The 10,895-nt window shown below is 40.5% G+C and overlaps 1 protein-coding gene across 1 annotated transcript; it reads left to right on the top strand.

The window, feature by feature from the left end:
* Window positions 1–778: 778 nt before the first annotated feature.
* On the top strand, window positions 779–6,592 carry LOC140325465 (E3 ubiquitin/ISG15 ligase TRIM25-like). The gene has a single exon (XM_072403303.1). The coding sequence runs from the start codon at window positions 4,175–4,177 to the stop codon at window positions 5,762–5,764; it is 1,590 nt and encodes a 529-aa protein (XP_072259404.1). The 5' UTR covers window positions 779–4,174; the 3' UTR covers window positions 5,765–6,592.
* The last annotated feature ends 4,303 nt before the right edge of the window (window positions 6,593–10,895 follow it).

Here is a 10,895-nt window from a genome sequence, read left to right as displayed (position 1 = left end):
GCCTCTATCTCATCTCCTCATGGGCGGGGCAGGGGATGTGATAGTACAGAATGGTAAATGGGGTATAAAGAGAACCTGTTACTGCACCTACAATTTGTAGAACGAATATATAAAAATTTATCACACCAATCATAATATAAATTAGTCATTTGAGTCAGAAGGGGTAGGTAGGGTTGCAGATCATTTATAAAAAGACTTTGTGGGGTAATTTTTTGAAGCTAGCATGTGCTGAGGGTATTTAGGAAATAATAAAGGGGAACAAAAATGAGACAATTTGCTGACTTTAACTCCTAAATGACTGGAGCTCATTTGTAATCCCAGCCATGTCACCTCCAGTTGGCAGCTGTTATGGAGGTCACATGTTCAGGTGCCCCAATGATTGGGTTCTGCTTGTTAGGGGAAGCTGAGTAGGATGTCAGAGAACTAGGTACTTGCACAGGTGCGCATTCCAAACCTCATTTGAAAAATGAATTCATGTTCTTGCAGTGAATAAGAATGTTAGTCAGATTGCACATGCCTGGGGTTAAATCACTCGCCTGCATGTCAGATTATAACCTATGCCTCAATACTGACACAATGCCGCCTGCCTATGGGAGGGAAGGATAAAAAAAATAGGGCCCTGGGCAATTATAAAATGGGGGCCCCAAATGCACAGTGGAGAAAGTGAGTTGGGGCCCTGGGGAAGGTGAATTGGTCACTTTGCTCACCATAAAAACAGCCCTGTCTGTGGTGGTCTGGATTCACTGTACATACACCAGGATATTCATTCCTGCAAACTCTATTTTATGTCTATAGTGAAATCCAGCGAACTCTCAGCACCATCTAGTGGTGATAAGACTTATTACAAGGCAGTAATAACTGGTCAACATTTTCTTGCCAAACAGATTAAAGTCATTTTAAGTTATGTTTGATTCACAGATTTTACATATGGTATCGGTTTTGCTAGATTGGCTCTAGTTTTTAAAATATGACCTCAATAATAACTCCATAGAAAACTAATGAAACATGAAATTTAGGCATAATTACACTAGATATGGCTACGTGTACAATTTTAAATTTTTGAAATACTTAATGTCACTATATTCTATATTCAGTATAATTACAGAACTAATCACAAAGAAGTAATTGAAAAACTCCATTGGTATGACTTCCTTTACTATGCCGATGATCAGGACAATCACGGCTCCAGCAGTATTCTGCCATCATGCGTCTATCCCATCTGATACCTTTCTTCCATCACCTATATATCTTGATGGATCCTCTCCCCTTGTTCCTCACTGAAATCACCAAGGTTTTCTGGAAATTATTGCAAATTACTATGGAGATAGTGTACCTGTATGCTCATAGTAGTACCCAAATGTTTAAAGTTTAGGTGTAAGTTTTGTACCCGTTCTTCCTAATTTTGTGCTTTATGGTTCCCCAAGAAGTTCCTGCCAACCATGACATAGCTGTGCCAGGCAGAAGCTTCAGTATCAGTCATGTAACTTGTGACATTTCCATCATTTATCAGTTTCTGGGCTCCATCAAAGATTCCTGCTTTTATATTTCACTACTCAATCCAGGGAAGAATCTACAAATGTATTTGCAGCAATCGCCGTCCTTGTTCAGAGCTCTAACAAATTGCTTCATTAATCCCAACTTTATGTGTAGTGGGGGGAGAATGATTTATTGTCAGCCGTTGGCTCGGTAATGATGATCGCTGCACCTTTTTCATGTTTTCCCTTGGAGGCCATGTCACATTTTCCAGTGATCCTGCTTTGCTCTTCTATCCCACAAGCAGATGAAACATGGGGACTTTGTGTATTCACTTTGTGTCCAAGTAGGAAGTTCACCATTTTTATATCAACACATATGGACCATTGGTGTTCATGTAGCAAAACTTTTGTAAGACCATTCTGATATTTTCATATTCTTCTTTAAGTTTTGTTGAGTGACCAATTGGAATTAATACATAGCAGTTGCCATTATGCAGAAAAACTGTAATGCGCCTGGGTGCACAAATCACAACCAACTCCATTAATCCCTTCAACGGCCTTTATTGTGTAATCCAGATACAGGCCAAGGTCAAACACAAGAAGGTCAGTCAGGCAGAGTTCATGTAAAGTCAGTAATCAGGCCGGGTCCGAGCTGGTGACAAATCATGGGGAAGACAACAGAGGTTAATACAATAATCAAAGAACTAACCCAAGCACATTGTAACACAGAGAATTCAAACTGAACTTTCCCCATTCTGTGGCAGGGCAGCTGGCTTCCTCGCCCTCGGGTAATACAAGAGGAGTCCCCGGTAGCGCGCTCACCTCTTGCAAGGAGGACCCTTGGACCGCGCTGTACTGTGCACGCCCGTAGGAATGCTAGGGATTCTGTTTGGCTGAACAGTAGTTCGTCCAGATAGGATACCCATGATGTGAGCAGAGCGGATGCAGTTCCGGATGTGCTGCCTGACACAACGCTTCCCTTCAGAGTGCCCGGGATCCCCTGGGTCGCGGCGGGTGCGGACAACGCGGGATCGCTGGCAGGGTAAGTCTTTCACAAAAACAGACTTCAAACTTGGAGTGGAACTGTCTATGAAAAGCCGCCAGTCCTCTGCTCGGTATTCTGGTCCTCCCATATGGGCTAGTAGTCCAGGGATATTACAACACAAAGTCTCCACCTTTACTGAGATATGGTCGGAGTGTCACCTCTCTTGTCCTATAAACCGTTATTTTATCTTCCGCTCTCAGACAGTTCTTTTCTTTTAGCCTGGATGATAAAAGTTCAGATGCTTGTTATGACAGACTTACCCCTATTAAATTACATATTAAAGCATTGAGCTCTTCTTGGGGGAACTGTTGGTTTGATGAAACATATTCACTTCATATTCACTTCCACTGCTAACTCCTGGATTACACTCCCTGTATATCCTCCATGTCGGATACAGGAATATCAGGGACTGAGCACTGCTATGGGAACATCAGCACCATGCGGCACAGGTCGTCTTGCTGATTCCATATCACCGTACTCCCACTTGTGTTTCTTGTAACGATTGAAACCTTTTACATTCCCAGCACACAAATAACAATCATTATGATGATTTCTGGGCTCTCCCCATACCATAGGTACACCAAATTTTAAACTTTTCAGTTTTCCATTTTTCCACTGACGTAGACACTCTACACAAGTTTTGCATTCCATATGGGGGGCCCAATACTTATCTTGGGCCCCCAGTTTAATACCAAAATATACAAGATATGCTTGTTTCACAAATTCTGTAATATTTCTTCTGTTTTTGCTGAGAATATTCACCACAAATGTAGCAAAATTCATTGGGGTCATTTAAACAACTTCTTCTTGAAGAACTAAAATTTCTGTAAAAAAAAAAGAAAATGTATGAATAAAAAGAAGGCAAATGAAAGTTTTATGAAAATAATGCTACATTTACTATATAAGATGCAAAACATCGGTGTCAATAAAGATTGATAATAATATGCTGAGTTAATATTTGTTGTTGGTAAAATCGTCTATTCCGATTCCCGTATCACAAGAACTAGAGCCAATTCAATGAAACTGATGTCATTTCTGGATTCAGCAGACCTGAAATACACTAAATATATTAAAAAAGTCCTTGGCAAGTGAAAAAAAATGTTTTTTTGTTGAGCTGTGTTATATCTGACCTTACATTTGCTTCTGTTTGACAAATTATTTTCTTCTTCTTTCCATGTAAAGCCCTAGAAATATATTTGAAAAGAAAACAAAAGAATAAGTAAAATATATTCAATTTATGTACAGAAAATTGCTCAGCCCCCTGAATGTAAGGAGAGTAAATGACTAAAGCAGTGCAGGTTGTTCACCTTGCAAGTAACAATTCACTTAGCTTACTGAATGAGCTAAGCTGACAACCAACCAATCATGTGCAGGAAAAAAATCTTGTTTTTTCACATTTTCTTGCACATAATTGGGAATTTTTTGCAAAGTCAACTATCAACTTGTCAAGAGAGTGCTGGTGATATTTTGTGGATTTCCTTTTATTTTCTCATCAATAATTGTAGAGGCTACAGACTTTGGGGTTAACATTTCTGTGACGCGTTGATCTCTGGCACAACAATAATCATTTCCTGCAGACACACCCAGGACTGTGGAGCGGGTAAGACCAGAAAAGTAAGTTGCACTTTCATTTCACTTTCATTTTACTGCCACAATGGTGTCACTAGATGTGAGAGATGAGCTGTATTGCTCCATATGTCTCGGCATTTATAAAGATCCTGTAACTCTGGCATGTGGACACAGCTTCTGTGAGAATTGTATCACCTGTGTGCTGGATGCACAGAAAGCCTCCAAGGTGTACTTCTGTCCGGCCTGCAGAGGAAAGTTTCAGCAAAGGCCTCGTCTGCTAAAGAATGTAAGCCTCCGGAACATAGCTGAACGTTTTCTGTCTGTGCAACAAACTGAACCACCTGAAGAGGATTCGGAGGTCTTCTGTACGTACTGTGACCCCTCTGTTGCTGCTGTTAAGACTTGTCTGCGTTGTGAAGCTTCTTTATGTGCAAAACATTTACAAAAACACAGAAATTCCCCAGAACATGTGTTGGTGAACCCCACCACTTCCCTGGACCACCGAAAGTGCTTCACCCACCAAGAGGTCCTCAGGTTCTACTGCACCAAGGACTCTACCTGTATCTGCGTCACCTGCAGGCTTGATGGAGACCACCAGGGACATGCAGTGGAGTCGCTGGATGAGGCTGCGGAAAAGAAGAAGCAAACCCTGAGAAATCTCCTACAGAATATGACCTCTAGCAGAGCAGAAGCTGAGAAAACAGTTCAGAGACTTTATACAGAAATGAAATGCGTACAAGATAAAGCAGCAGAAAAAAGAAAGAAAGTCAGCGCCATCTTTAGTGTCCTCAGGATCCAGCTGGATGATCTGGAGGAAAAAGTCCTCAATAAGATCTCCAAACAAGAGAAGAGAGTGAGCTGTTCCATCTCAGATGTGATAAAGCAGCTGGAATTACAGGTGGACGAGTTGCATGGAAAGATGGGTCGCATTGAGGAGCTGTGTGACCTGACCGACCCTCTGACTGTTTTACAGGAATCAAAGAAAAAAGAGTTATATAACGTTGGGAAGCAAAATGACCGAAGAGAGGACGATTGCCTAAATATATCCCACACAAATCTGGATGAAATTGAGATTGTAGAGACATTGCATGAAAAAATATCAAATATTATTACTTTGGCAAAGAAAGAGATTTACTTCCCATGCAATTCCTACACACTGGACAGGAAGACAGCAGCAAAAAGTCTACTTCTGTCCCAGAATAGAAAAATGGCCAGCTGGGTGAAAACTCCATCAGGTTCATCATGTGAGGATTCACCAGAGAGATTCCAGGACTGTTCCCAGGTATTGAGTACCCTGGGATTCAATTCAGGGGAATACTTCTGGGAAACAGAGATGAGTGAATGTGGAGAATGGAGATTGGGAGTGTGCTACGGCTCCATTGATAGGAAAGGAGATCCCTCATATTTAGGGTGTAATGACAAGTCCTGGTGTTTGTCTAAGTCTTCTAACAATCGATATTCGGTGATACACGACAAGAGAGAAATCATATTATCTCACAATATTTCCTGCAACAGATTCCGGGTCTATCTGGATTACAAGGCCGGCCAGGTGTCCTTCTATGAACTGAGTAACCTCGTCAGACACCTGTACACCTTCACTGCCACCTTCACCGAGCCCCTCTATGCTGCATTCTATGTGTTTGGATCCAACGCCTCTGTAAAAATTACAACCTAGATTTGGGGGATCCCGCAATGAGACGAGCCGTGTCCCTGAAGCCAATCAATGGAAGCCAATTGGTATTTGTTTAAAAAAATATTACGTTTGTACGAAGAAGTTTTTTACATGTAACCGTGTGTTTAGCATAATGGTTACAATGCCGTAAAGAGAACCTGTTTAGACCCTTTATTTGAGAGATCTCCTGCAAAAAGGAGAGGAGCAGGAGGCAGCAATTGTTTAGAAATGCCAATTTTTCAGCACTTTTTGGATGCACTCATGTGGCTGCAAGACCTGAAAGAGAATTTGTGTTCACCTTTGTCCCTTTATAAAGGAGTTCTCCTGCAAAAGTAGCAGTCAGTAGGGGGCAACTGATAATTTTATGAGAATTTTTTTAATATATATATATATATTTTATATTTAAAACATTAAAGAGAACCTGTCTTCTACCTCTTCTTATCTTGCTGAAATATGAAAAGCAGACCCTAGAGTTGATTCCATTATTACAAACTGTGCAGAGCCCCAAAGATCAGATAATTAATTATACCAACACTAAGCATAGCTTCTGGTAATGCAGGGGCTGAAAACCTAATTCCACCCTCATGCCCTCTCTCTCAGTGCCCCCCCCCTACCCCCATATGAGTGTAAATGTATGAATATAGGGTTTGTTTGTTTTTTTTTTTTACACATTTTTTATACATTTTTATGATCCATACCCCTGATGAAGCAGGTTTGATATTTTCTTCTGTGAAACGCGTCGGGTCAGCGTTAGTATCAAGATCATATGTTACTTTTAATATGTTAAATTGTTGCTTGTAATATACAATAATAAAGTTTGCTGGCATTTTAGATTTGAATTTAGCATTAATTATATGATGTCTTTAAAGTCCCATTTTGTTTCCTTCTTTCTATATTTAGTCATTAAAGGGATGTGGCATCATCATAGGTACTTTAAGTTCCAATGAACTCCATCCTTAACTATGTTCTTTGATTTAATGATCTAATAGATGGGATCCTTTAAAAGACATTACATTGCTGAAAATCCATAACTGTCAATATTCTAGTAAAAGATCTCACAAATAGATTTCATAGAAAAGTCTCAACCCACACAGTTTTACCCCAAGGAAAAGGCTGTCATGTGACTGGTATTTGTCATTCTATTGGCCAGAAATATTTGTCACTTTTTGAAAATAGAAAATCCTTATCTTAGCAGGTGTGCATTCGCTGAAACCTATTCTATACCTTTTGTTTTCATTTGTACACAAAAACTCATATTTCTGCCATTACTTTTTTTGTATTTTGATTTTTTTTAAATGTATGATTGCACATTGTATATCAATAATATGTATTTTTGTTCTTGCATTTAATTGCTTTTTTACTATTTTCTTTAAAGAAAAAAAGGAAATGTGTGTGTGGTAATTTGTGACCAGCAGGAGGTGGTAGAGAGCCACATTTGGATGCAGAAGTTTTTAGGCCCCTAGGCTTGGATGACACCTTTTTGTTAATTTTGCAAGTGAGAAGTTTACTGTGAATGTTTCCCTGAGAACAAAGTTATACACTGCACGTTTCTGCAAATATTTATGTGTGATGATGATTTGCTAAATTTGTAGTCTGGTATTAGAAATCAGTAGACTGTTGTCAGAGATTGGGAGATACCTGGGAATAGAAAGACTGCTTGGAAACTTCTTCTAGATGAGGGGTCACCCAATGCTGCCTGGCAGGGCAGAGCTGGATCATCCAGAAGTTTTTTTAGACAGGACCCAGGGCCCGGTGTATGTCCAGGGGCGGTCTTTTGAGAGGGGTAAGGCTGTAAGTTTTTGGACTTTATTATTATAATATTATTATTATTAATATTAATAAACAGTATTTATATAGCACCAACATATTACACAGCGCTGTATATATACAGTAGGGCAGTGATTTTCAACCGTCTTCAGATGTACCATTGGAAATGATCCAATTGCCATTGTAGAATGTCTGTAGTGACTGGCAGAGTAATGTAATACTCTTCCATGTCAGTAGGTGGCAGTAGGTAGCCTAATTGCCTGGTTTATTCTTAGAGACAAGAGAATTGGCTACAGAGTGTCATTTTGTAATGTTTTGTGGTGTGCCGCAGGATTTTTTTAAATGTAAAAAATGTGTGTTCTGGTATTGGGGGTCTAGCTCTGTAACACAAGAATTATTGTAACATCCTATACTTTTATATTATCTTCCTATCCACAATAAAATGTTTTGTCATTTATTTCACAGCTTCTTGTTTATTAACAGATCTTTAATTCAATATCTGGATTAAAGGGAAGCTTGGAGAAAAATTACCCACATGTCCCTTCCAAATGATTGAATTCACATATCACCAGTAAAGGAAATGTTAAAATTCTATGTCCAACCAAAATCTAAATATTTATGTTTACATAGAGGGGAAAGGATTAGAAAAGTGTTTCATATTTTGTATTGCAGTGGGGTGAAGAGAGTAATACACAGGGGCAGAAGATGGGCACAGGTGGAATGGGCACACAGGGGGCACAGCAATGAAGACGGGCAGAGAGAAGACAATGGAGGTATAGAGATGGCACAATGATGGATATTGGCGTAAATATGGAACAGCAAAAGGGCAGAAACAGGGCACCTATTACTGATATCCTGGCATAGGAGATATTACTGGCATTGAACAATGATGCCAGGCTTATTCTCACACTGATACCAATGATGGAATTACTTTACATACATTGCTCTGGCTTTGTTTAGTCTTTAAACATAGAAGGTGGCACACTGCACACCATGCACTGCAATATATCCCCAGAACACTCTATAAATCAGGGAATCTGACATTCCCTCAAACATTCCCAGGTGGGAATCAATTACTACCACTGAAACACATGAATCTAGAGGATTCCCATTAGGGAATCTTTGAGGGAATGTCTGATTCCCTGTTTTATGAATAGAAAACGTGTCAGAAAATCGTCTTTTTAATGGCACATATCCAACAAAGCGGAACAACACAACATTGATGTTTAGAAACCTCCCGGGGTCCCTTTGTCAAACAAAGTGACATAAATACTGACAAATGTGAAGCAATATATAAATAAGCGTGATACCTATAGGAGACCACCAACCCGTCTCATTGTGATGGTATAAAGTTGTCAGATTCCCGCAAAAAAAGTTTTAGATGCAAACAAAGAGATGAAGTAAAGGACAAAGGTGAATGTTACCATATTCAGTTGGAGTGACTGAAATGATTCCTCCGTGGTTATAAGTTTTAAAAGGATAATGAAATGTGGATTGGGCACCATCTCCATGGCAAAGACGCCAAGCATGCAACAATACAAAACTCATTAGGGTCATTGTAGCTTGTACATTAAAAGAGGGGTCACAATGGCCGCAGCGGTGGTCACTACACATGTGGGAGTGGATGAGAGACATATCAGTGGTGGTAAATCCATGGCACATGTTTTTGACCCATTGCAACTACCTGGCATGCATGTTCTGCTATGGTGCCTTCCACCAATTGCTGCAGCACCCCATACACAAGGGGCAATGTGGGCTTAGTAAATGATGAAGATCTTTATGATATGATGAACATTCCTGTATATGCCTATTCAGTGTTCAACCCAGAAATTTATTTAGGCCAGGTGGGAAGAAATTCTAGGTGGTTGGCAGCCCTGTATTTTGACCCAACTTATCAGTAACTACCCAAAAACAACCAGGTGAGTACTGAATATCGCCAGGTGGTGCGCCCAGCTAAAAGGGGCCGGGAAGACCACTGCTGGCTGCAGGTGATTAAGAACACTCTATTTATTCTGCTGCCCTTCATGCAAAAGGGTATTTTTGGGTTGCTGGCTTTAGATTAACCCTTTTCACCCCCTTTCCCCTCACATGTCTAGCAGACCTCAGATTTTTACCCCAACTGCCTAACATGTCCAATACTGAGCGAGATAAATGCATTCAAAGCTGCAGTCTGCACTAACAAATTCGCTGCTGGTTGGTAATTATTCTCCAACCTCCTTACTGTTTCATCTGCCTAACAAAATATTTGCTGCACACTGTTAGTTTCATGGTCTCCTCCATTGAAAGATAATATAAGCTGCAATTCCAGCTTCAAAAGCCGCCACAGCGGGCTCAGACAGCAGAATCAATCCTATTGGCTTACACCGTCTTATTCAAACTGATCTCTTATCGATAGCGCCTGGGGTGATGTACCGGTGCAGCCCACAATCCTTTGCAGGAGGCTTTCAGTAAATTCCACGCTCCGCAGGTCTATGAATACAGTTTGCCCTGTTTCCTTTATATGCCATGAATTATAATGGGGATTTTCTCCTGTGCTGTAGGCTTGCTGTATAATGAATCAGAGCTGCTGAGGAGAATGTGTGACATTTGTCATCGCTGCCACCTCCAACCTAAATACAGGAAGTCCACATTATGGAGAAGGCCTACAATAACCCCATGTAATAGGCTGCTCGCTGTGGATTTTTTTCCCCCACAGATAATACAGCCCAACAATAATTGTCTTACGCTGGACATTTATGAAATGGGCACAAGAAATGTCAGGCTGCAGAAAATCCAAATGATACATTTATTCATAAGAACACTTGGCAGTAAATTCTAAGGAGAGAAGCGTGCCGCTGCTGGGACACCCAGGTGGTGGATAAATATTTATGGAGAGCAGCAATGAAGGAGGCAGGTGTATGAGCATGGTGTATCTGATGGAGACCGAACATATAATGTAAGAGTCAAAGACCTAAGACAAAGACTGTGAGCCCATAGAATTGAATGGGGCCAACGATCACATGTGGAATATTAGGAGAAGCCATAGACCATGTTGGGGCAACAGGGAGATAAGTAAATGTAGCAATGCTGCAATTATCCTTATCCAATTATTGCAATTATCCAATTATTGGATTCTGGGTCACTCAGCTGTGATTTTTGGATGGCATTATGCAAGCAAAATTGGTCTGGATCCCTAACACCACCACCACACACGGCTTCGTTTAATACACCACACCAGTTCACTCTTAATAAAGTGTTTTTTTCTGGTCTCACTAGACCTGCACATCAGGCAGGACCCTCTGGACATGTGGTCTCCGTCCCCGGTGCCACAGCCTAGTGATCCCTATGGTGTGTGGCTACATTTTTGGTTAAAATTGAATTTTGACAT

Source organism: Pyxicephalus adspersus, chromosome 3, assembly GCF_032062135.1.
Source record: "Pyxicephalus adspersus chromosome 3, UCB_Pads_2.0, whole genome shotgun sequence".
NCBI classification, from domain to species: domain Eukaryota; kingdom Metazoa; phylum Chordata; class Amphibia; order Anura; family Pyxicephalidae; genus Pyxicephalus; species Pyxicephalus adspersus.
Note: the sequence above shows the minus strand (reverse complement) of the source record. Positions and strands in the feature narration are given on the sequence as shown.

Coding starts and splice junctions, on each gene's coding strand:
- LOC140325465 (XM_072403303.1), top strand. CDS start 4,175: ATGGTGTCACTAGATGTGAGAGATGAGCTGTATTGCTCCATATGTCTC.